The 26,257-nt window shown below is 37.2% G+C and overlaps 1 protein-coding gene across 5 annotated transcripts; it reads left to right on the top strand.

Annotated features, from left to right (window-relative positions):
• LOC113039758 (TSC22 domain family protein 2-like) lies at positions 1–24,963 on the top strand. 5 transcript variants are annotated; one of them, XM_026197826.1, is made up of 5 exons: positions 3–2,001; positions 2,587–2,637; positions 8,579–8,641; positions 22,361–22,412; positions 23,115–24,963. In XM_026197826.1, the coding sequence occupies exons 1-5, from the start codon at positions 575–577 to the stop codon at positions 23,385–23,387; spliced, it is 1,866 nt and encodes a 621-aa protein (XP_026053611.1). In that variant the 5' UTR covers positions 3–574; the 3' UTR covers positions 23,388–24,963. The 5 variants fall into 5 exon arrangements, with proteins under 5 accessions (XP_026053615.1, XP_026053611.1, XP_026053613.1 ...); XM_026197828.1 differs by lacking the exon at positions 8,579–8,641; XM_026197827.1 differs by lacking the exon at positions 2,587–2,637.
• Positions 24,964–26,257: the final 1,294 nt, after the last annotated feature.

A 26,257-nucleotide genomic window follows, 5' to 3' on the forward strand; every position in this document is an offset into this window, starting at 1 on the left:
GCGCGTGCGTTACGTAGCCATCTTGTGTGTAGAGCAGAGGAAGCGGAGCCGTTAGCTCGAGATCTGTATTGACAGCCGACAGACTGACAAACAAACCGTCATTCTGCTCCAGACAGACTGTGTTAATGTGAGAAACGGGGATCAAACATGCGTTACGACGTGTCGAGATGTCAACCCGATGTGTTTCGCGGAGGATATGTGCCTTTGAAGACGACAGAGCGCTAAAAACGGACTGCGCCTCAGAGTCGCGCGAGTTCCGCGACTGGAGAGTTTCAACTGCGAGGGCGGCCTGAGGGAAACTCTCACTCCGGGACATGGCCTTCGTTTAGGCCACGGAGGATAAACACACGGACTCGCTAGGATTAAACACAGCTGGAGTAAAGCTGTCGTTGTGTTGAGTTTCAGTTTAAAGGATTTAAAGGACTAAAAATGGCGCGATGAGGACGGAGCTCTGAGGGGAGTCTTGCGTTAGCGTGACGCTAACCAAAAATTACATGACATTTTCATATACATTGCTTACATTGGAGCTGTGCGCTGCACTCTGACGTGTTGAGAGACACTTAAAGCTGTCAAAATGTCTAAAATGCCGTCGAAAAAGAAGAGCTGTTTTCAGATCACCAGCGTAACGCAGGCTGCGCAGGTGGCGGCCAACAGCAACACGGACGACACCGAGAGTTTAGACGACCCCAGGACTGAGGACATGTCCTCATCCGAGATATACGACATGTCCAAAACTGGAGATTTCGAGCCGGAGGCATGTGATGTCAGTTTATCTGATGAATCGCTTCATAACGAGGCTGAAACATCTGGGGCGAGTGCCCAAGATGTTCCCATAACGAACATACCTGGTTCTCGCAACACAAGTGCGGTTCATATGAACCCACCTGTCCGTTCAGTCAGCGGGTCTGTATCTTCCCAGTCTTCGGTTGTATCTAATGCACCGACCAGCATCCAGACTTCATCAGTTAGCAGTTCTGCCACAGTAAGTACCTGCAGCTCCCGTTTCAGGGTCATCAAGTTAGACCATGGCACAGGTGAACCCTTCAAAAGAGGTAGGTGGAATTGCACTGAGTTTTACGAGCGGGATACGGACAATTCCTCGTCCGGCCGGACTGTGGATACCATTAAACACGCAAGCAGCGCGGATCACAGCGCCGACAGGGACGGACAAGGAGTCACTGGAGGTTCGATGGCTGTGCATGTTGTGTCTTCAATGTCTGCGGCAGAGCCACGTACAGATAGTGGCTACTTATCTGCACCATCGAACCCGTCAGTGGAGCTTCAGCAGCAAAGCCTAGGCATCTCTCAGCAGGGATTAGGGCTTGCGGCCCAGAATGCCCATATCAAATCTCCAAGCATGCCTTTGGCAACTCAACCACAGCCATTTTTTCCCGTGCAGATTCATCAGAGTGTTATTCCCTCAAATCAGTCCCAGACGGTCTCGGTGGCTTCTCTTTCGCTCACGACCCCGCTGAACCAGGGTCCGTCACCTGTTATGACTCCTGCAGCAGGAAGCTCTGCACACGTGCTTGGATTAGTTCCCCAGCCCGTGGACGGCAGAGGGCTTCCCATCGGCCAGCCGGAGCATGTTCAGGGGCTTTTACAGCAGCCGGGCATCAGCACGGCTCTAGGGAGCGTGTCGGCCGCAGCTGTTGTACAGCAGGCACCAGTGCCGCTCATTCAGCCGGCGGTAACCGCGTCTGTCAACGCTCTCGCTGGGGTCCCTGGTGTGCAAAATGTGCCTGCTGTTATGTCCAGTGCCTCTAATGCCCCCCAGAGCATGCCAAAACAGACGCCTCAGAATCTAACTCAGGGAGTCCTCGGAGGACTGGGTGCGCAGATGACCCCCGCTAACTTTAGCCAGCTCCCCACCGGCGTCGCCCAGTACGTGGAGAACCAGAGGAAGCCCGACGGGCTGCTCCAGAGCTCTGTGCTCATGGGAACACCTGCTGTCAGCAGCCTGTTCGGGATGGCTATATCCATTGATGGGGATGAGGACAGGTAAACCTCTATTCCTGGTGTTGCACACTTCGATTAAAAATAGAGATTCTGTAAAGTAAACCAATTTATCACAACGTTTGCAGGTGTTGCAAATATTTACTTTCCAAAGTGTGTTACCTTGAAAATAGGAGTTATTATTGGTGCGTCTGAGTCAAAATGTGCGTGTTGACCTTTTTTTTTTTTTTAAGTGGGTAGTTTTTCACTAAACTTGTCCTGGAGGCCCCCTAAATGATCCTTTTTTCACAGACTGTGGTGACTCTTTTTCACATAAATCAGGGACGTCCAAACCTCGTCCCTGAAGGGCCACTGACCTACAGAGTTTAGCTAGTCCAGACCTAATTAAACACACCTGATCCAGCTAATCAAGGTCTTAAGGATTACTAGAAACCTCCAGGCAAGTGTGTTGAAGTTGGTCGGAGCGAAATTCCCAGAAACAGGATTGGACACCCCATCATAAATTTTTGCCAACATTTTTAATACAATTGATGTACATTATAACACTGCACTTTGTGTTATATCACCTTGGCATCTAGTTACTGCTGTTGTGTGGATGTTTCTAATATAATCTCTCTGTATTTTATTTAGTGGGAAAGGCATAGAAACACTATTGTGGACTTTTGAATTCCTTGGCTCACGGTGAGTCAAATGCATACCAAAATGTATTTATATGATGACTTCCCAGAACCCGGTAAATGTGAAAAAAGGTCCATTCCACATTTTGAATGTCACCTTGACATTACACATCTGATTTATATTACATGGACATATAAAATAAGAAGGGGTCTCCAGGTCAGGAAACATATTTGTGAACTTAATAATTGAAACTTAATTTGTAACAATGTAATGATTATTTCTTCATGTTAAACCAGATGTTTTGAGCCAATTATTCCAAATCTGTTATTCATAGTAAGAATAGTTTTATTAAGTAATCCTCATCACTTTGGTTCGCGTGTGTTTGATTAGGTTAGACAAGCTTTTTTTAAAAGTCAGTGCACACATGACTCGGAAATGTGTAGATCTGAGGAAGCACCTAGCATCTTTTTATTTTTTTATTATGCACGTATTTATTTCCTCTGTCCTGCAAACCACTTCAAACTTGATTTAAAAAGGCATCCTGTGGTTATGAGCATTTCATTGGTGAAGCCTTTGGAAAGTTTGAAAGTTTCTGACTCAAGTGATCTCATTTTGTGTGTGTGGAAAAAATTCACACCAAATTTAATCCAGCACACTATCCAGCTCCTAAAGATTTGTTTTGGTGCCACTGTTTCCTCCTCATATGCTTTTCACCAGAAGTCGAGCTGTTTATTTAGACTGATTAGGCGATGTTAGCATGTGCTTCCTATCTTGTGATGTACAGAAGCTGCTCTGCACTCTATGCACTAACACTGATAAGGCCTTCACACATGTGGAACATCTGCATGATGTTATTTATGCTGCATATGGACGTTGTTTACTGTCAGCAGTTAGTAGAAATCTAGAAAAATCTGTACATTCTGTGCTGAATACATGCTGTCAGCGTTATTGGTTCAGAGATGGAGCTTTAACACACACAGGTTTAGATTAAATTGTACACATTTGCGTCTATCTTTGTGTAGGGTTTTAGTAACATTCTCTTTTTTTTGACCGTCTGAACCAAATTATTTAGTAGGTTGATGCACTAGATGCTGGTTTTAATGAAACAAAATTACTAGTACTACTAATATTTTACAGTGTAAATGTTTTTTCTTTTGTATTATGTAGACTTTAACTTTTGTCCGGGACAGATTGGGGAACGAATATGCAGAAATAACTGAAGGATGTTTAATGTGCATTTTTATTTTTGTTGAGAATGCTTGGAAATATTGCAACATGGGTGGCAAATGTTAGTGAGGATAAAGGAACGACAGCAAAGGGTGAGCTTTCAAAATAGCTTATTTACCGTTATTGATGGTAGTTGATATGCTTTTCCTCTGTTTATTTTGTTGGGATAAATGCACGCACACTCGTATTTGGGCAGTGAGATTTACCGAAATGATTGGGAAATAGACAAGGCAACAGGTCAGTTTTATCTTGGCTTGATATTATTGAGGATGTAAATAAACTTGGGAAAAATTTAACATTTACTGAAAATGTTTTCAACCTCAGACCATCCAAGATGTAGATCAGATTCTGAGAAACTTTGCATTCCATCACTTCACCAATGGATCCTCTGTGATGAATGGGTGCCGTCAGAATGAGAGTCCAAACAGCTTATAAAAACATCACAATAGTCATCAATTAAAATCACCTGAAGTGGAAAAACTGTGTGTTTGTAGGAGATCGATTCAAAATTAAGACATTTTTACTTCAAAATGTTGCTTCCAATCATCTTCTCTGAATCAGGAGAGAAATCTGCATAGATCAAGCACTGTTTATAAGCTATGACAGTCCAAGACCGTTTAAAATAAATATTGTGATGTTTCTATCAGCTGTTTGGACTCTCATTTTGATGGCACCCATTCACTGCAGAGGATCCACTGGTAAGCGAATGTGATGCAATGCTAAATTTCTCTAAATGTATTCCCATGCAAAAACAAACTCCGCTACATCTTGAATGATTTGAGTAGGAGGCCATTGAGGTTGCTGTTGAAAGAAGGTGAGGTTGTTCCAAACCAAAGACATTATTTTCTCACCTCATAGACTGAGATCTGCACATCAGCGTTTGATAATCTCTTTATACTAAAGATGGTTGCATTAACTGAGGATGATGTGAGATGTCTCGGTTCTCTAGCATATCCTCCTCCACTGTATACACAGGAAATGGCCCTCGATAATTTTGACTTTCACTCATCACTTTCTGTTCCCCTATAAACACCATAAGAAAGAGGAAGTGACCTTTTAACAGAGATGAAGATATGAATCACTTTATTGACTTACTGACGGTTGAAGCCATGGTGAACACCTCAGGATTTGTAGAGAATGTGTTTGAAAACAGCTTGGCTTTGAATGCTGTATGTTTGAACAGTTGCAGAGTTTTGTTTTTTTCCTTACGCTTTTCTTTTTTAAAGAAAGTTTGTTATTGCGATCCTCCGTTGTTGTTATTGTAGTTGTTATCTTCCAAAGGTTGTGCAACTACATCTACCTGACTAGTTGGCGTCTTTTATATTCTCAAACGTGTTTGTTTATAGATTTTGAAAAATTAGTATAGTCTGACACTTTTACATATTTAGCTTTGCACCCGTTTGAGAAATAGCAGTAGCTGAAGTTAGTTTGTTTGAAGAGCAGGTGTGGTGGTGAGGTCGTATTCCTCACAGTAATGGTGCAGGTGAGTCAGTCCTCTCACGGTGCTCTGACAGTTAGCTGTTTGTATATATTATGCCATCATGCTTTCATGTTTTGGAAGACGTGCACTTGTACATGAAAGCAGTGACCTGTCTGTAACTGACTCATAAGGCTTTATATGAAGCTGAAGCGTTAGAATGTGTGCTCACTTCTTTTAACAAACTAGTGACATTTCTGTCATCAGAGTCTTAGGGAACCAAGTCTCCAGAAGGTTGAAGACCTTAGAGATTAGTTTTAAACCGAGACCGTTACTGTTTGAACAAGTTAAAAATATCATAGATCAATTCAAAACCCTTGAATGTTGAAAGAAACTGGTCACACAACATATATTTCCATAAATCATTCCAAATTTGTAAGATCTTTGTAACACAAATGAAGATATTTTTGATGAAATCCAAAAGCTTTCTGATCCTCCATAGACAGAAACGCAACTACCACGTTCAAGGCCAAGAAAGGTAGTAAGGACTTCATTAAAATAGTCCATGTGGCATCAGTAGTTCAACTGTAATGTAATGAATCTACAAAGAATACTTTTGTGTGCAAAGAAAATACAAAGAATGACTTTATTCAACATTTCTCGTAGTTCATAAAATATCTGTTGAAGCAAGCATTAATCGCAAATAAAGAACCGAGAGCAGCCACAGACGATGTGTTTCTTGGAGGTTGAAGTACATTAAATAATGATTAAAATGACTTTTACATACTCCTGGTGACCTGTAAATGTGAGAAAAAACGTTCCATTGCAGTTTTGCGAAATATTCCTTTTACAAATTACTTTAAAAACCACATTATGGAGCGTAAAAAACTTTTTTTTTTGCGATTTAAATTTTCATGTTTCCATTGGGTGAATTTTCAATTCACAATTTCACTTTGCACAATTTGAAGGGTAATGGAAACGCAGCTACTGATCACATTCAGAGTAATCGATCTATAATTGCTTATAGAATTACATTTGCGCTTTTGTTTGAAAGTGTTTCACTAGTAATGCTAAATTCACTACTGAAACTTGGAAAGCTAGCTGTCTGTCAAGGTTTTTCTGAACATAATACATGTATTCAACATCGCCAACTTTGCACCTGGGCCAGCTCAAGTACAGTTTTCGATCCAAAACAATTACTGTATGACAACAGAAATGAAAACAAAAAAATATAATCCGTTCGGCATGGCAGAGCAACAATAGCTCACCCTCACTGTAGGAAATGTTTATTTCTAGATATCAGTAGGGCTGTATTTGTCCTTCATGTTGGTGAGCTGCCAGTGTTTGCAAATTATGTGGCTAAAGATTAACCATGAATTATTAAACAAAACATTTTCCCGAAGTGGGCGGGGTTAAATGTGTCAGATGCCTTGCCAGCTGATGGTGTGTTAGGTGTGGTAAGCATGGCTATCTAACGTTGAAAGTGAGATTTTTTTTTGCCAAATGATTCAATACCGTTAAGAATTTTTTTATTTTATTTTGAGACTCCTTTTTCTGTGTCCCTGTATTATAGACCGTTTCAGTTGATAGCAGACATCCTGAAATATAAAGAAGAGTTTTTGTGATGCCCTCTTCTTTGAATGCTCTGTTTCTATATGTTCTTTGTTATTAGAGCTTCTACAGCTCTGTGTACAGAAACCTGTTCCTGCGTAATCCTCTGCCAGCTTCACGTCCCCAGGGTAATTCCATTCGTCAGTCGTCATCTTTTGGTGGAAACATGAAAGAATATTTCCACAAGTGTTTGTTGTAAGCACCATTTGAGGGAATTTTGCTAATCATCTTTTCTCTTTTGTATTTGTTTCCGTTTTGTCTTTTTGACTGAACTTACGCAACCATTTGTTCAACAGATACTAAGCCCACATGGAAATTTTTGCAAAGAGTTCTGTAGAAAGCTTTGCAGATTTCAGTCTAATTTGAGTACAAATCTGTGAAGTCCTTCATTTTCTTTATGTTGTGTGCGTGCAGCTTTTTTGGACTTCACTTTGCAAGCTCTACTTATAAAAGAAAAAAGAAAGAAATGACTATATTATTCAATATTTTGCCTTAATTGCCTACATTACATTCATGTACCAGTTAGAGTCTAGCACACTTATCTCCATTTAACAAATTTTGTTTCATAATGAATTTATTCCACAGATTCTCCCCCCAAACTACCTTTTTTGTAACTAAATGGTGCTTTATTAATTATGAGGTTTGACCTTCTGTGTTTTCTAAACAAATACCATTTCTATCACAACTTCTGTTGGGTTAGAGACAGCTATTTTATAGCTGAAAATGGTAAATTATTCAGTATTGTATTCAAGGCCAACTTTTGGACCAAGACTCCATTTAAACATTTGGAATAATTGTGTGTGTGTGTGTGTAAGATGCTTTAGATTTATAATTAGCTTTTTTATTATTATGATTATAGAAACAAGAAGTCATTGCAGTTCTGTGGAAGCCCATTTCTGCCACTGAATAAAAGATAAAAAAATGGTAATTGCATTCATTTTATGTCACAATTTTGACTTTTTCTCGCAAATGCATTTTTTAAAAATATATATTGCAATTCTGACTTTTTTTCCCTTGCAATTGTGAGATTATTCTGTGTATTTTGAGATATGATCTTGCTATAAAATTCTGAATTGTGTTACATAAACTCGCAGTCATGTGTTATGAAGTCCGAACTGCAAGATATAAACTCTCAATTCTGACTTTCATCAGAATGGCCAGATTTAAACCCATAGTTCTGAGAAAAAGAAGTCAAAATTGTGAGGGAAAACAGAAACTCTCAGTAACATTTTTTATTCACTGGCGGCAGTGAGCTTGCACACAATTCCAGTGAAGTCAGATTTAAAGATAAATAAAAAAAAAACAATAAGAAGTGAGTGTAGTCATTGCTGCTCAAAGTATAATAGTCACTTTGTAACATTCACTGTGTTGCATGATCAACCAAAGAAAATCTAATTAATCTCCTTTTAGTTAAGCTGTATAAACTTGGCTGTAAATCAATGTGATCATTTGTGTAGGGGATCCGTGACTCACACTCGATGGCTGTTCTGACTTTTCCTGTTTGGCATATATTCACTCTGAACTTTGAATACTTCATGCCTGTAGCTTGGGGCTTAGACGCCAGAGCCGTTTCACACCCTGAGCCTTTTCACTCTTCGGTGTATATTAATGGCCATTCAACTTTGTCTTTAAAAGCCCTTGGGCATCACAGGAAATTTGTTTTGGTTTTTCCTTTTAAATCTTTGACATTATATTACCTTATTTATCTCTCTCTCTCTCTCTCTCTCTTCTCTTTCTTTTATGTGCAAGGAATCCCTCCACGGCTTTCTATCAGGCCTTCCCAAACGGCAGGTCAAAGGCCATCAGTGATGGGTATGATCACTGTGTGTGTATTACATTGCACTCTTGGCAGCCGTGAGTGTGCATGGAGTGAGCATGGCATTTGTGGAAGTGTTTCAGGTCTAAGTGTCTAACATCTGTAACTCTTACACATGGACCCTCTTCACAGGCTGATGATGCATTCACATGGTTATTAGCATTGCAAATCCTCTGTAAAATCATTGAATCACCTATGACTACTACCTCTCCTGAGAACTCCGCAAATGTGAAAAGGGTCCATTGTTGACACTTTTGGCTTGGGCGCTTGCTCATCTCTCTGAAAGCCATACACAAACCAGAGTAATGAGAGCATTTAACCTGTTGACAACAAAATACACATTTATTAACATATTTTTACTGCAAACTAACATCAGTCGAGTGTTTGAAGTAACTTCCTTTTGTCATCGGATGTGGCTTCTTTTTATTATTCAGTTACAGTGATCGCTGTAAGCCTTTGTCTATATTAGTGATTTTCTGGTTATATTATTATTATTGTGAGGCATATGTGGATGAGGGCTTACAGTATGATTATATATATTATAGCACACCATAATGCTCACACCACCCTATTTTGGGTTAAAATGTGAAAAATAATACTTATTTCTGTAGAAATTTGAAGCAAACCATAAGGTTTTCTCCAGTGTTTTGCCAGTATTCATTAATGTAATAATATACCTCATTTAGGGTCCAACCCCCACCGCCACCCCCCCCCCCCCACACTTTTTTTTGGACTCCTTTTTAATGGTTAAACCAGGATTTATTAAAGGGGTCATATGATGTTGAAAAATATGTTAACATGCTTTAATGTTAAAAAAGCACATTATTTTCCAAATACTGTACATTATTGTAGGTCTCTCTCAAATGCGTGGTTTTCTACGAAGTCCCTCCTCCTGACAAGCGCAGTCTGCTCTGATTGGCCAAGAACACTGCAAGCACTCGTCAGAATTGTAACAACTGTTCAACGCTAACTGTGTTACTCAAACCACGCCTTCTTTCTTTGCGTGAACATTTGGGCAGCATTACACAGATCTTCCCACATCATGACGTAGACCTGTGGGGGCGTGTTTAAACGAGCCGTTTTAGGGGGGCGTGGTTGACTCTTAACTTTGATGAAGAATTTCTCTATGAATTTGAGACTTTAGTCTTTGCAACTTTACAGATCTTCTTTATTCACCAAGAGCTTGTAACACTCCAAAGAGAAAAAGGAAAATTTTAATTGCATCATATGACCCCTTTAATCAAAAACAATGCCTAATTTCATGAAACGTATACAATTTAACATCAATTTATTAAAAGTTAACAAAAGATACATTGTTAGGTACGGTGACTGGGAGGAGACCTGTTCGATTCACTTCATTTTGTTGTGGCCATGACATATTAACTCGTGGGAATGTGATTAAGTGTCATGGCTTTGAGATGTTATGTTGAGGGAACGACATTCATTTATTGTTGCCACGAGTTTAAGGCGTAAACAAACCTGTGTGACCATAGCAACCTGCTATTAATATTATAAAAATGTTTATTTTTATGAATTTGACAGCGCTATATTTATATATTTATTGTAATATATATTTACTTCCCCTTTCAATTTTTTATCGCTTTTCCTAATATATTTTCTTTATAATGTTAATTATGCTAGTATTTGCTACCATATATTTTGCAAATACTGTAAATGCCTGATAATTATGCCAATAAAGTTTTTAACTTTATGAATGCATTTATGCCCTTGTGATGATAAATGAGTGACAAATGAAAAGATACAAATGAAACATATAAAACTTTTTTTATGTATATGTGTATATATATATATATATATATATATATATATATATATATATATATATATATATATTAGTTTATATAAATATATCAGTCCATTTGTTGATAGACACCGTGCTGCTTTGCCTCCAAGAATTCTTGTCTCATTAAAATGTGTAATTTGTCGAACTATTTTTCTATGAACAAAATGTCCATTAGAGGTGTTTTAAATGTGTTTCTGCATGAGTACATCGAGTACTTAACTTAAACCTCAGAGGCACAAATTGACATTTGATTGATTTGAAAATTCAGTAGTTCTTAAACAAAGGGAGGGATTGTACTGACAGTGAGCCAGAAGGATTTTACATTACCGTGTGAGTCATAACTCATTATATTCACATTCATGTCAAAAGCTGATTTCTGAAATTTGCTTCATGTTCGCTCCTGTCCCCACTGAAGCAAAGTGTTGACAGCCATCAAACCATTGTCCTGAAAGGTCTCAAGACCTTAAGCAAGACTTGAGACTGATTTCTTGTGCTGTGACTCACAATCAAATGCCTACAGATTTTGATGATTTGATCTAATTGAAATAATTTTCAGAACCATATAACAATTTAACAGCATTTATTCATGAGAATGATTGTCATAGGTCTTTGGGACAGTTGCATGTTTAAAGCTTATTCCTAGTCTGACCCTCTCTGAGAGTATTTATGTGATGTGCTTTAGTGCAGATCAGGAAACTTGTGCTTCTTATTTGACTATTTATACCACTCTTTTATCTCCATCCAAAGGCTCCAGGGCTTTTAGTTACAGGCAGATTTCCATGGAAAAACTTTAGTTTGACAATATTTGCATATATTCGTGCAAATGCATTGGCTTTTTTTTCTAGATTAAGTTGATTGATTATTGATACAGATACTGATTCTGTCCATTACATCTTTGAGCTGTAGCTGTTCCTGAATTATATTTGTATATGTTGAGTAGGAATGTTTCACTCAACAATCCTAATCTTTGGTTGGAGCAGAAAGAGATATTTAGCAGAATGTCCAAACTATTCTTCTACACACAGTGTAAGTAGACCAGTTAGTTATTCACAGAAAATCTTTCCTTCACTCTAAATCTACTCTTTATGAAGCTTGACGGGTCATGGTCTACTTGTTTTGTATGGACAAGTGTGGCCTGGCCTATTTTCCTAAAATCTCCCTCTCAATTACACAAAATAAAGTAGTTTAGGCTCTTTGGAAATATGTGACCATTGACCACAAAACCAGTCATAAGGGTCAATTTTTGGAACTTAAGTTTTATACATTATCTGAATGCTGAATAAATAATCTTTCCATTGGTGTATGGTCTGTTAGAATCTGACAATATTTGGCTGATATACAACTATTTGAAAATTTAGGAATCTAATGTTGCAAAAAAAATCTCAATATTGGGAAAATAGTCTTAAAGATGCGTGTTCATTTCTTGACCCTGGCCATGTTTTTGGATGTTGCTTCCGAATTAAAAAAAGAAAAGTTAATGCTCTATCGTGTTGGGGAATAACAAACACCCTACACCAAACCCAACCCTGAACTTACACAATAGTGTTAACCCTTTAAAGCCTGACACATTAAAAAAATGGCAGAAAATTATATATTTTTGGAAATTAGATGTTTATTAATCCTTGAATCAAAATCCCCCAAAAAATTTTTTGCCAACTAATTTTGTTTATGATATATTTTTTGTATCACATTTGATACATCAGGCTTTTAGGGAACGTTTTGCTTACAACAGTGTAGATTTTAGATACAAAAAAAATGTATTATGCCTTTAACAATTTGAAAATATAGAACATTTTAGGCAGTTTTTCTCTCTTTTTTTTTACATAGATCTTTTTTCCAGTCCTTTTATTTCACTTTGTGGTAGTCATGAAAGCAGTTTCTGTCTTTGTTCAGGCAAAGATGCACCTTACACTTCTTACAGTACACATGTGAGAAATGATTGTTGGTTCAATGCTTGCAACTTTCTCTATCTCTTTGGCAGTTGTGTTTACTGACTTGCCCTCTTTTTGTACGCTGTACATATTTGTTTGTTCTGCCGTTTCCTGTAGCATTTCATCAGTGACAAACTGTTTGAAATACATGTATGGAGTCCAGTTACACCTGTCTTCTGTCCCTTCCTCATCAGATGCAATGAAATCGACAGATGGAGGTTGAAATTGTTTTTATCTCCATCTGTATTCTTTCTTTTTTGCATTATCCTTCACCGACTGCCATTTGAATCTGTCCTGTGTTGTTGGGACCTCAACTTCTATGCTGCTCTGGACTACACTTTCGAATTGATAATCTTCTTCATCACTGCTGTCTGAACTTCCATCATCATGCATGGCCTGAGGAATCCATTCCTCATCATTCTCCTCCTCCTTCTCCTCCTCTTCCTCTAACTGCTCTAGGTCACTTGAATTGCCATCCATTATTATGTTGATTACATTTTAAAGATGCTTTTTTTTCTCTCTCTTCTTCCTCTAATCTTTTTGGCATCTAAAAATACACATAAAAATTGATGATTCCAGCATATTGATTATAATTTTAGAGGAATTGTTACTGTAAAAATAACCTAAATGTATTGTAAGATGACATTGTGGTAGGCATATTGTAGATTACATTAAAAAAATATTTGACACGACTATTCAGGGATAAAGAACCTTATACCTGCAGTTTCAAATTTAATATGTTCATTTTTAACACAATATATATTTTAATATGACATTTCAGTCATTAATTCCCATTAATTGAATCATCCCAATATTGTGTGTGTTTGTACTGTGGTAGTCATAAAGTAGATAACATTACTACAATTTGACATTACTGTTTAGACATAAAGCACCATTAATACCTGATGTATCAAATTTGATACACAATTTCCAACACGATTTACTTGTAATTTAATGATTAAATTATTAAGTAATTATGCATTATTTCAATTCAGAAAGTGTTAAATTAATTATATCAGGCGCAATCCAATATCATTTTTTACCTTAACAACTTGAAATTAGCCTTTATTTTCCTGCCGAAAGCGTCTGGCTTGATCCAATCGCAGCTGCCATTTTGAAAAGCTAAAAAATCACCCCTCTACTGCCTGCAGTACAGTGAAATTCCACAAGATGGCAGAATACACGTATCAAAATAGATACAACAGGTTTTCAAAGAAAGTATTGCTCTCACTGATTCAATATATGTCTTAGAAACTCGTGTATCAAATATGATACGTGCGGTTTTAAAGGGTTAAGGGATGAAAAAGGGATATAAAAATTCCTGCGCCTATGCAACCCTGCTATTTTAACTTCCTTAGACATTGGTTTGAGCTGTTCTGTCAAACTGTAGTTTCACGGGATTTGTACTGGAGCGCTTCACTATAGAAGTGCAATGGCGTATCGGGTGAGCTACCAAGCAAACCTACTGCATTTGAAAACCCATACATGAGAAACGGTATATGTGACGCTAATCAGTTTTCAAATCTCCCAGCAAGTGAAAATCATTTTGAAGTCGTAATATTACATTGTGAAAGTTAGGTTTTCTTAATCAAAACTCTGGACCTGTAAATCATACTTTGTGTGGAAAGGAATAAAAGTTCTTAAAGTTTTATTGCCTCTAGATATAGATACATATAGGTATGGTTTTAGGATTTGCAGAAAGGGATATAACTGTATTTCCAATGAGCATGCATAGAAAAAGTCATACTTGTCTGGAACAATAAAAAGAGTAAATGACAGTATTTTCTTTATTGAGCAAACCTGCATGTTCTTATAAAGATGTCCTCACAAATTCGGATAACAAAATCAGTTGGCTTTTATGATTAATTGAATTTGGTAAAAAAAAAAAAAAAATCTTCACAAATGTTCTCGAAAACCGCAACGACTGGCTAAATCAAGCACAATGTTAAGCCCTTGGAAATCAGAGTGCAAATATTGGTTGTGTAATGGATTCCTTTGTTTAGGATTAGAATTTAAGAATGAAGAAAGCAGCAGAGCAAAGATTGTTAGCTAGCAAGGGATTGTCATTGATTCTAGGCCAGCTAGTTCACGATCTGCTTATCCGACCTTCAGATTCTTCAATTGTGTGGTTACATCTACAAATAGACTTTAACCTGCATTATGGAGTGAATAAAACAAAAAATATACTGCAAATATCTGCACATAGCTCACATTAATTCAACTTGGATTAATGTTTTGAATTATTTTACTTAAGATATCATTTTAGATGTCTAGCTTTAGAACCAAAATCAAATCAGTGTTTTCAGAAGTGGGCTTAATAATGACTTACTGTAAGTCAGCCACCTCCAATGGGTGCAATGTTCTTGTAATAAAGCAGCATTTTGACATTGGGCATGTACCACTTGACTTTTTCCATTAGCAGTGTGTGGGTTGTTGAAAATGATTCCATATTAGATTGATTCATTAAAGTGTTTTCATAGTGTAGACTGAGGCTCGTCAGCATTTCCATCCTCAATTTATCTGCAAAACAATGAATGCTTGCAGATTTAAATAAACCTTTTAACTAAGCCATAGCCTGCATTCTGCTAAACAGCAGGAGGCGCCTGTTGGAGTGCGTGTGGATGGAGGTGGTAACACCGGGTGATCCACATGACTCCCACCAGCGGTAGGAGGTCATTGTTTCTAGGCCAGCTGTGTGCTGACCAAAAACATTATGTAACAGCTCAACGAATCAATTAAGAGGATCTCTCAAGACTCTGGACTTGTTTACAACAAATGGGTGTTGAGGATGAATCACTCATGACTCTGATTTCGAGCCGAAGAGCCTAGTTGAACTTTACATGATGTCCAGGACACTTGAGGGAAGATACACTCTGGAAGACATTTTTAGCCCATTCACACTGAATGAGTTTTTTCTTTCTTTCTTGTATTTATGTAATCATGCTATAAATCTAAACACTTGACCATGGCATGTGCGTCTTTTGCAGCATCTCGCACATGATGATGTTTTTAGTAGTGATGCTCAGCTGAAAACTTTTAATGCAACAGCTAAACATGTCAGCTGTGTGGAAGGTACAGCTGGTTGATAACATCTGTTTTTTTTAAACAGTCTTCATTTTGATGAACTGACATTTTTTAATCTGTTCTGTTCAAGTTGATGCATGAACGAAACTAAACGTGATTTATAACTCCCCTACCATTTACATAATCTCAATAAGCTTTGTTCATTGTTGCTTGTGATATGAAACAAAGGCTTTCAAATTCAAATAAATGTCAAAATTCACACAAAAGGGAATTTTTTAACAAATGTTATTTTAATTGCTGAGATAGTTCAGTCAGCAGTGCTTTTGTCTCCATTGTTTAATGCACGATCTTACATTTGATTTTCAAATCAAGTTTTTGGTTAAATAAAAACTTTACAGTTTACTTTGGTGCATCACAGTTTTTATTACTTTTATTTCCACAATGTTGTGTCTCAGTTTGAATAGGGCTTAAGGCTTTTTTCTCATGTAAATTACTGCAGAATGTCTTTTAGGGGTTGCATGACTTCAGATTTAAGTCATCATTTATTTGATGAAAGTTGAGTCGACTAGTTGCTGTCCAATATGGCTGTTGCTCCTATAACAGCTCATTTTTGTCAGTTCTTTTGTTTTTGGTTAGTTCTATTTCTCACAGATTTGTATTTTACTTTTTTTATGTAAATGAAGCTCAAGTTCCAAAATTACAGAAAGTAATAACATAAAACTAGTGCACCATGAATTCTCATAGCTTTATTAGACTAAAAAGTTGGCATTATTCACTGAAATTATTGATTTTAATCTTAAAGTCAAAGTTCAAAATTTTCAAAACAGAAAAAATCTAAGTTTTCTTTGGCATTTTCATGAGAGAAGTAGATTTAGGTCCTGATTTGTGAACAAATCATTGTTTTGAGTCAAATATTTTGGTGACCCAGTTGCTCTAGTTAGCAAGCCAGATCTATTTTTGAGTTAAATTCACTGGCTCTTGTCATGCCAATATCCTTGTGGGCAGTGCGCTAACATACAGCAACCTTTGCGCTAAGGGTGTCCCGAGTTCGAACCCTTACTTGAGGACCTTTCCCGATGCTGGCTCGATCCATTTGCAGTGATTATCAATTGGTTAGTCGTATGAAGCTGCCATATGCCATATTTAAGTGTGATTGTTCTCGTTGTTGTTGTTGTTTCACAGCTGAAGTCCTCAGTCATTGTTATACAGAGGTTTTACAAATGGCATTAAAACACCAACCAACTTAACCATACGGAAATGTAAAAAAAAAAAAAAAACTTGTTTGCACTTAAGATGGAAATATCACATTTTCAGATATAGCCTAAATACCCTGTGAGTTAAAAATAATTTTGAGTACCTGTTCCTCTCCACGTCTATAAATTTGACTAATACCAGGTTCTTTTCTTAAGAAATTAGTTTCCTCATTTGGGGGCATTTATAGTGCCAGGAGGAAGTATCGTTTGTGTGTGTTTTAGTCACGATGCAACATGCAGATAGATTTGACGTCATACACATAAACATACTGTGTGAAATATGTTGTTGAGAATGAGGTAATAAGATTTTATCATGTCCACTGATATCAACAAAACTTGCAAGATGTACATGATTCATTCATAAGCTCATTAAAAACATGTCACAGGTTGTTTCTTTAACTTTGAAAATTACACCTGATTTGCGAGTTTAGTGACCATTTAAAGTTAAATTCATGCATTCATTCATATATGTGACCCAATAGCCATCTATTACATAGTATGGGTCAAAATTATAGATTTTTCTTTTATGCCAAATATAATTAGGATATTAAGTAAAGATCATGTTCCATGAAGATATTTTGTAAATTTCCCACCATAAATATATCAAAACTTAATTAATGGTTAGTAATATGCATTAAGAACTTCATTTGAACAACTTCAAAGGCGATTTTCTGAATATTAGATATTTTTTTAATATTTTGATTCCAGATTTTCAAATAATTTAATCTCGGCCAAATATGGTTCTGTCCTAACAAACCTTACATCAATGGAAAGCTTATTTATTCTTTCAGTTGATGCATAAATCCCAATTAAAAATAAAAATTAGCCTTATGACTGGTTTTTGGTCAATGCTCACATATTTTTATTTTATTTTCCATGGCACACTGTTGTTGATATTCACTTTATTAAAAGATAAGGATCTTATTTCCACCTTAAGGAACTGTCTTTTCTGCCAAGAGATAGTGGAATAACTGTGAATTTCACAGAATTTTGATCAAGATATATATATTTTTAAATAGTTTCCTTGATTTCTGGATTCTGTGGAAATAGTGGCTCAAGAATCGTAGATAATGTAGGAGGTGTTTCCTAAAGCTCATATTTAGGTAAATAGTATTGAATTCAGCAGTCAGTTGGTGTGTGTATATATAGACTAACATGCACTATTCTGATGCAACTATATGACAACAAGCAGATGTTGACACCAGTTTAGAGCAGATGCAGTGGACGCTAGGGACCACTTGATTGCAGCTTATACACATCTTTTTTGTGTATAAGTGTCCCCTTTCCCGGATCGTTAGATTTTGGTTCATTCACACGGCTTGTGATTTCCTGGAATCTACGCGTGGGTTCACACACAACCTGTAAACGTCCCATAATGACACGTGACATCAGGATGCGATGTGTAATGTACGGGTCGAAAACACCAGGCTGCCAAGAAACGTGAAGGAGAAAAAGCAAAGCGGAAGTGTTTTCGTTGCTTTATAAACATGGCATTAAACATGGCTGCTGATCAGCTACAGGGACATTGTTGTTTATGTATAATATGCTTAATGCTCAAATTACATGTTTTTTTTTTTTATTATTAACTACTTTTCGGGGAGTTAATGACGTAACGCATACACTGGAAGCAAAATTGGCCGAGAGTAGGAAACAATATGAAGCAGGGAGAAGTAGAGCACACAGGTGCCGTCGGATGCTAGAAGCTTCACCTCTGTTCACACGGCTCATGAAGACCTCAAGGGGCTGTATTTTCATCCAATGTCCTCGAAAGGTTTACTGCCGGTCAGTGAGAAAAGAAAGCTTTCCAAAAGTTTAATCTCCTTGCCCAGAGGGGGGAAGCTCTTCAAAACACTATAACTGGGTTCCCTGAACGTGAAACGTCCTTAATGTGCTGGTGCAGTAGACGGTAGGCACATCCCTATTATCGCTCCAGGACGATGCTGCAGCTTACTACAGTCGTAAGGGATGGCATTCAGTTGTACCTCAAGCTGTTGTCGACCACAAGATCTGGTAAGAATGTAGTCCCTAAGCTATTGCGATCTTTACAGAAATTTCTGTTTCCACGTGGACAGATATCATCTCCATCTTTCCTGAACTATCATCACAGATGTGTATGTGGGCTGGGCGCACACATGACGCTCGATTGTTGTCCAACTCTCCCTGTTTCCTCGTGAGGCAAGCAATGTTTGATTTACTGTAGGTTTTTGGTGATATTTGTTATATCAAGATGCAAGTGTTTGCAACCACTTTGGATGTTCACAATTGCATTTTACAATATTGCAGTTTTATTTTTAAACAGAGCTACATGTCCATTTAATTGGTGATGCTGCGTACCCCTTCATTCGGGAGGCTATGATAACTCTCATCTAACTTGTTTACACTGTTACATACATACACATCCATTTGTACTAAATGCTTGCAAATTACACATGAAAAACAGCTTACATGTCAATGACTCTCAATAGTAAATTGTTTATTTTTGAAATGCTATAAAGTCTGTTGTACTTGTTTACATTGCTGAAATAATGGAGTGCCGATACACAATTTAAGATTGATATACAGTAGATCGGGATCCTATCAATAGATAAGACTGATATGACTCTGTGTGAGCAGATTCGCAGTTCACTGTTTTCAGTGAACTACGTAGTGAATGCCACTGGTGAAGGAATCGTTTAACAATGTGTCCAGCAAGGAACACAATAGCTTTTGTTTATGTTTCTCTGGAAATACCGGGCTGGAAGCAAGGTACACGCAGAAGCAGCAACTACTGCAGAATTAGCTAGTTCTCCTGATAACTCATGTTCCTCATTCCTACATGAAGACAAGTCTGCCCAGTAACACTCCTGGGTTAGCCAAATGGCTTGTTACCCATATATTGTAAAATAAATTGGTTGGTTCTTTGGTTCTGGCTTTTGTTGACACAGGACGCCCTCTGGGACTGAACCCGGTAATGTTACTAGGTCCCCAATCAGGGATTTATCCCAAAATCAATCCTGGGACGTGTTTGCGTTCACACAAAAGGGAAAGGGGTTTGAGAGGACTGCAGAAGTGACTTCTTCTTCATGCTAATACATTCATGAAATGTGAGACTGGAGCAGGAAACCAGTCATAAGTCGCTGAGGTATATTTGTAGCAACAGCCAAAAAAACACTGTACGGCCAAATAAGCAGTTTTTCTTTTATGCCAAAAATCATTAGGATTCTAAGTAAAGATCATGTTCCATGAAGACATTTCCTACCGTAAATATATCAAAACTTAATTTTCATTAGTAATATGCAATGCTAAGAATTCATTTGGACAACCTTAAAGATTATTTTCCCAATATTTAGATTTGTTTTTGCTCTCTCAGATTCCAGATTTTCAAATAGTTGTATCTCTGCCAAATATCGAACAATCGTAACTCAATGGAAAGCTCATTTATCTAGTAAAAAAACGACTCTTATGACTGGTTTTGTGGTCCAGGGTCACAAATTGTTTTACACATGAATGCGTCTGATTGCCAGTCATCTAATGGAAGATTCTGGTACTATAGAATACGTCTGTTCATTTTGACAGCACTTTTTCTTTTCAGATTTAGTTTTTTTGCCTGAAGGGAATGCTCTAGTTGCGGCGGTTGTGAGATTTAAGGACACTTGATGCGGTTTGGGAGACACCTATGATCTGCGGCGGCATGTGTTGGTTTGCATGTACACGTCTGTTTGACGTGCCTGCGATCCAGTTCACAATCCCTGGTAAGGATGACACAGAAATAAGATCTAGAAAGCACATGCATCCCAGAAAAAGGCTTAAACTTGTTTTTGTGACCACTGAGTACCCAAAATTTATATGGTGGCTGGTGACTTCTTTGAGGTCATTGTCCTTGAAAACATTACATAACGCATTTTTAATTAGAAAAACACTCAAGTACTGACCTTCTTTGTGTGTCGAATTCAGTCTTGTATTGGTTTATTGACAAATTTTAATATAAAGAGTTTAAAATTCAATGCTTTTTGCTCACTTTCAGCCAATTTATAATTGATTTCAAATTTGTGCATGTTAAGTATTTGCATAATTAGACACAGAGTATATCTGTGTGTGTGTTTATATATATATATATGTGTGTGTGTGTGTGTATATATATATATATATATATATATATATATATATATATATATATATATATATATATATATATATATATATATATACACATACACTACCAGTCAAAAGTTTTGAATAGTTAAAGGTTATATATTTATTTGTTGATTTATTCAATAATAATAATACTGTGAGATGTTTTCTGTTTTTATTTTAATGTAACTTCCAGGATCATTAGTGTCACATCATGTATTTTCCTAAACCTTCCTGACCGTTTCCTAAAATGTTTGCTTTGAGTGCATTAAAACGTCATTTGTACGATATAAACTTTAATAAAACCACTTCCAATCCCAATCCCAAACGAGGAAACATGAGTAGAGAGTCCATGCTGAAGTGTGGCCCCGCCTCTCGGGGGTGACGTCACCCGCGGCCACGCCCCCCGAGAGCGCACAGATTCCTTAAATCCTGAAGAGCGCCTTTACTACTAACACTAACACGCTTGTGAGTCTGAGACTAACCGATCATCAACATGCGCTGCAGAATGAGTTACTGTCTGCCGTACTCTCCCGGATCCTCTCCTACATACTCGGGGAGGATGTTATCATGCAGAGCACGGTGCAGGTAAACGGCACGAATTAATAACGGTTGAAGCGCGATGCTTTCTATTATTATTACCTGAGATCAACTCTTGAGTGAATTCTGTTGTGCTTTGGCTATGTTTTCTGAGAAGACTCTTAATTTCTTAGTTTTATTAGTGAAGTATAATTGTTGTGAACCCGTTTGTGTTAATTGTGGGTTATTATGTTATATTATTATTATGTTAGATCAGTGAATGTATTGTGTTGCTGAATAAGCCTTCAAGGACATGCACGTCACGTACGCACTCTGAGTTCATTCATATGAACAGGCCTACATCTAAACGATTTTAAGGGTTGTACGTTTATAATAAATCTCTTCTGCATGCGAGATGTTTGCTAAGCGAAGTATGATTTATTTATGATCAGTTTACGTGAAAGCCTCGATTGTTTTGATGGTAGTAATCTAAGCAGTCGTTCACGGAGCGTTATTGCGCAACTAAATGACGGAACGGAAAGTAGTCAAACTGACCTGAGAGAGTCTCGAGGAGCGCTTAATAAAAGAGTTACTGTTTTTAACTGCTCATAAAAACGCGTGTTTTAATGATGCGAACCGAGAACGCGTTCTGTGTGAACGGTGTTGAAGAACGTCTTCGGGATTTATTAATAATTGCCATTCTTACTTGATATTTAGTTCTGTAGTTTTGTTGTAAGTGTTTGTATTTTGCAATAGTTATTCCTTAATAGCTGAACTGTGTTATTTCCTTCTGCGTAATGGCAGATAATATTGGCATGTTGTTTTGGAGTGTGTTGCACGCCTGATTTCGATCTCATCTCTGGCACTCAACACGTGTATGATTTCATATGATACTTGCTGATAAGCACAACGAGGAAATGTCATCTTAATGTAGCATTCTGTGCAGGTTTAGTTGGAAGTGTGATTTAAGAGATATGATGTAACGAAGCCTGACAGGACTTGACTGCACTATTCCTCAGAAGAGATCTCAGTGTAAACTCTTCTGTTTTAACAGTCTTTGTTTTCTTTCTGCAGTGCCTCTGGCGCCAGTGTTGTGGCCATTGATAACAAAATCGAGCAAGCTATGGTGAGGGTTTTTTTTTCACTTATTTTTTTATTAAATACGTTAATGCATTTATCAGTGAATTAAAAATAAATAATGTGGAAATAAATGTTAAGTTTATAAAACTCTCATGATTTTATTATAAATAAAACTATATTAAAATTTTGTCTTTTTTTCCTTAAATTCAGTAAATGTCAAATAATTTGACCTTTTATGACAAGGTAATTAAAGTTTGCAAATTAATTAAAATTGTGAAATTAATAATTCATAGTTTTGGTAAACAATACTTTCTGCCTTTTGAAAAACGATTAAGATGTGTACAACTTTTTACTTTTTGTCTATTTAATTTTTTTATTGACTTTTTTTTATACCACATGCCATTTTTGCAGTCATTAAATTGAATATTTTCTTCAAGTTTTTCCAATCCATATGAAACTTGAATAAATATCAAGAGTTCATTTATGATAACTTACATTTATCATGAACAGCCTCAATGTTATAAATTATAAAAATAAAAAGTTATTCCATTTCAACAAAGTTATCCCTAAAACCTGTTCAGTTACACAAGTGCTTGTAAATTGAACCATATATAATTTTAGAGTTTTAAGCAAAAATAGATCTGATGTAGTTTACAAATCTTTTCTTGCCATAAGAAGCTGGCATGACACACACACACACACCAATCTAAGAACTTTTCTTTGACCATCGCTGTGCTCTCCTCCTCAGGATCTTGTGAAAAGCCATTTAATGTACGCGGTGCGTGAGGAAGTGGAGGTCTTGAAGGAGCAGATCAAGGAGCTGTATGAGAGGAACTCAGTTCTGGAGAGAGAGAACGCAGTATTAAAGTCTCTGGCCAACACGGAGCAGCTGACCCAGCTCTCCTCTCAGCTCAACAGCCTCGGCAGCACTTCACCCCAACAGACGGCGGTCAACGCCATCCTACAGGAAGGAGGCACACTCGTGGCCTTGCCCCCGCAACCCAACGTGTCCACATCGTGAAGACCCCGATTCACCAGACTTGCATAAAAAAACACACACACATACAAAAAAAACATCCAATCTGCAAAGGAGATCTTGGTTTGCCATCTTCGGAGAGCCATGCTTTCGTTACACGTGCTGCTTGGCTTTCCATGCATTAGACAATCATTTTGGGAGAAGCTAATTTGGCTCCACGATGGGTGCGGTAGCTTTCGGTGGGAACGGGCTGTTTGCAGGCGCAGGCAAATGCAAAAGAGTTCGGTAGAAAAGTGGAGATTTAGCAGGAAGCTAAACGGCGATTGAGATCTGGAGACAGAGAGCAACTATCATGGAAAGCTTGGCAGAGCTACTTTCGTCGGTTTAGATTCACTGTTTGCATATATTTATTAGAGGGCTGCTATTTTCATAATGTAAATGAACAATGTAACAGAGATCTATTATATATATATGTATGTATAAAGAACCGTTCTTTTGGTTTCTGAAATGTAAGATACTTGTTTAACAAGGCAATAATGTCCCCATGGCACAGTTCCAACACTAAAAGTGATTCAACAACATTGCTGAAACAGTCCTGTATGGTTGAGTTGGTTCGGGGTTGAATGTACATGTGTATAGATTGTAAAGTATTAAAGTATAGCCAGTTGTACAGGTGAGCAGCAGTTATCAAGTATTTTCCTTTTTCGGATTTTATTAAGTACACGCGCTATACTTTCCCTAAGTACTTAAATTCTGGCTTTTGAATTCGTTTTGTAATTTCAATTCGGGATGGGGGATGAAGCTGTGAATTGGTTTGTATAATGTATTTGTAACCAAAGAAGAAAAGCTGTGTGCATTTTTGTAACGCACATTTTCTTTTTTGTTTGTTCGCTCGCGCTTTTAAAAAAAACTTTGTCACCTTTTGTTTCTGATTAGCATGTGCTGCATGATCTATCAGAATATTTTCTTCATGTTTTTATTTTTTATTTTTATTATTATTCATAATTTAAGTGGTCTGTGAACGATATTTGATTATGGATGGTGAAGGGTGATTTTTGGAAGAAAAAAACCCAGTAATGTTAACCAAAAAAAATAAATAATAAGTTATCCGTTTTCATTTGCATGGTGTTGTAAGATTGGACGTACAACCAAATGTTTATTACATTGCAGAAAATGTTCAAAAATAAATGCTGATTTATATTTCAAGGTGTAGTTCACACTGATAACCTTTAAAGAACGATAAAATAATAATCGTAATGAAATCAAAGCCGCAAAAGTGTTCACAGATGTCATTTACATGTATAGGGCATGTCCTCTGTCTTTTGTGCCTCTTGTAATATGGATGCAGCGATTTGGTTTATTGTTATTTTTTAACCCAGTTTGAGCCAAACAGAAATATTGTACAATCGCTGTACATCAGTCTGAAATTTTCTTTTTAGGTTTGCTTGGTTTTTCTTTTTTTGTTGAAGGAAATGTAGTATACAAGCAAAATGTATTGTACTTGATAACTGAGCCTTTTGGGAATATCTTAAAAATACCCTTGTAATGTGCTGTTTTTGAAAGAGTTTAGTTTTCTGTCAGAAATAAATGACTGTTCCATTGAGAACTAAACCATTTTAAATCTTTCGCTGTGTTCTTGTGCATAACTCCACCCACACAACAAACATTAACTGACATGGATTGTTTCGCAGTATACTTAGCTAATTAAATATGAACATGCCATAGACTTAAAGGTTAATTAAAATGTATACAGACTAAGGATGTTAACTGTAATGAAAACGACATACTAATAGAGTTGTAATCACTTGTAGCTTTTTAACAATAAAACAATTGAAGGCCAATCAGAATCCACCCGACTTTAAAGAGTGCGAGCATTTAAACGTGGATTAAGCGATTTCTTAGAAGAAAAAACGCGCCCAACTCCACATGACCACGCCCCCTATTCAGATAACCCCGCCCCACATTCACGAACATTCTATGCAACACAAGCGTATGGACACGCCTCCTTATTGGCGATTGGCTACAACAAGTGTGTTTTGGTGTTCGGTCAGATCCACTTTCAAAAGAGGGAAACTCCTAACTACTACAGCTTTTAAATGGCAGATGATAAAATGGAAGTGCCTGCTTAATAAACTGAACTCTATGTTTTGCAAATGTAATTCGTTTTTCCGCTTATTTATGTGCATCATCCGGGTATTTTAAACGCACTTTTTCTTTTTGGAATTTTTCAGTGTGAATGCACTACTCGCACTATTTATACTAAAATGTAATAGAATAGTGCATAAGTACGTGAATTTGGGACGCACTTATTGTACTCAAGCTAAAATAAGTATAGAAAAGCGCAAGTCTAGGCCTTGGGTTCTTTTTATCTATTTTTTTATTTATTTTTTTCATTATTATTCCACTGCCCTACCACTGCAACTGGAGTTTGTAAACACAAACAAAAGTTTGCAATGCGCCGCTCCATTATTTTCTACTTAACCACGCGGTAGATTGACGTAGGTTTGTCTATGGAGAGAAAATGTGGGCGTTTCCAAATGTTGCTAAATCATGTAATGAAAATGATCCCCTTTACCTGACCCCACCCCTAAACCTATGTTTCACTATGATGTCAGCCAATCAGGTAACATGGTCGAAAATGCCCCTGCGCAGCGACCATGCCCACCTGGTAGAAGGAAAGCAGTAGGAACCTGCCGATCACGGCAACCAATCAGAAAGTAGCAGCAGTGGCCGCGACCAATCAGATGACAAGCTAGTGACAGATACATGTTAGCAGCGACAGTTCTAAAAAAAAACAGGAGTAAAGTTTGGCATTCAGTCTCCATTGGTTTGCGATTAACTGTAATATTAACAAACACCGGTGTAATGCTACATATTTAAAATTAATATGTAACATTTATAAGTAGTATCAGTAA

This window comes from Carassius auratus, chromosome 22 (assembly GCF_003368295.1).
Source record: "Carassius auratus strain Wakin chromosome 22, ASM336829v1, whole genome shotgun sequence".
NCBI classification, from domain to species: domain Eukaryota; kingdom Metazoa; phylum Chordata; class Actinopteri; order Cypriniformes; family Cyprinidae; genus Carassius; species Carassius auratus.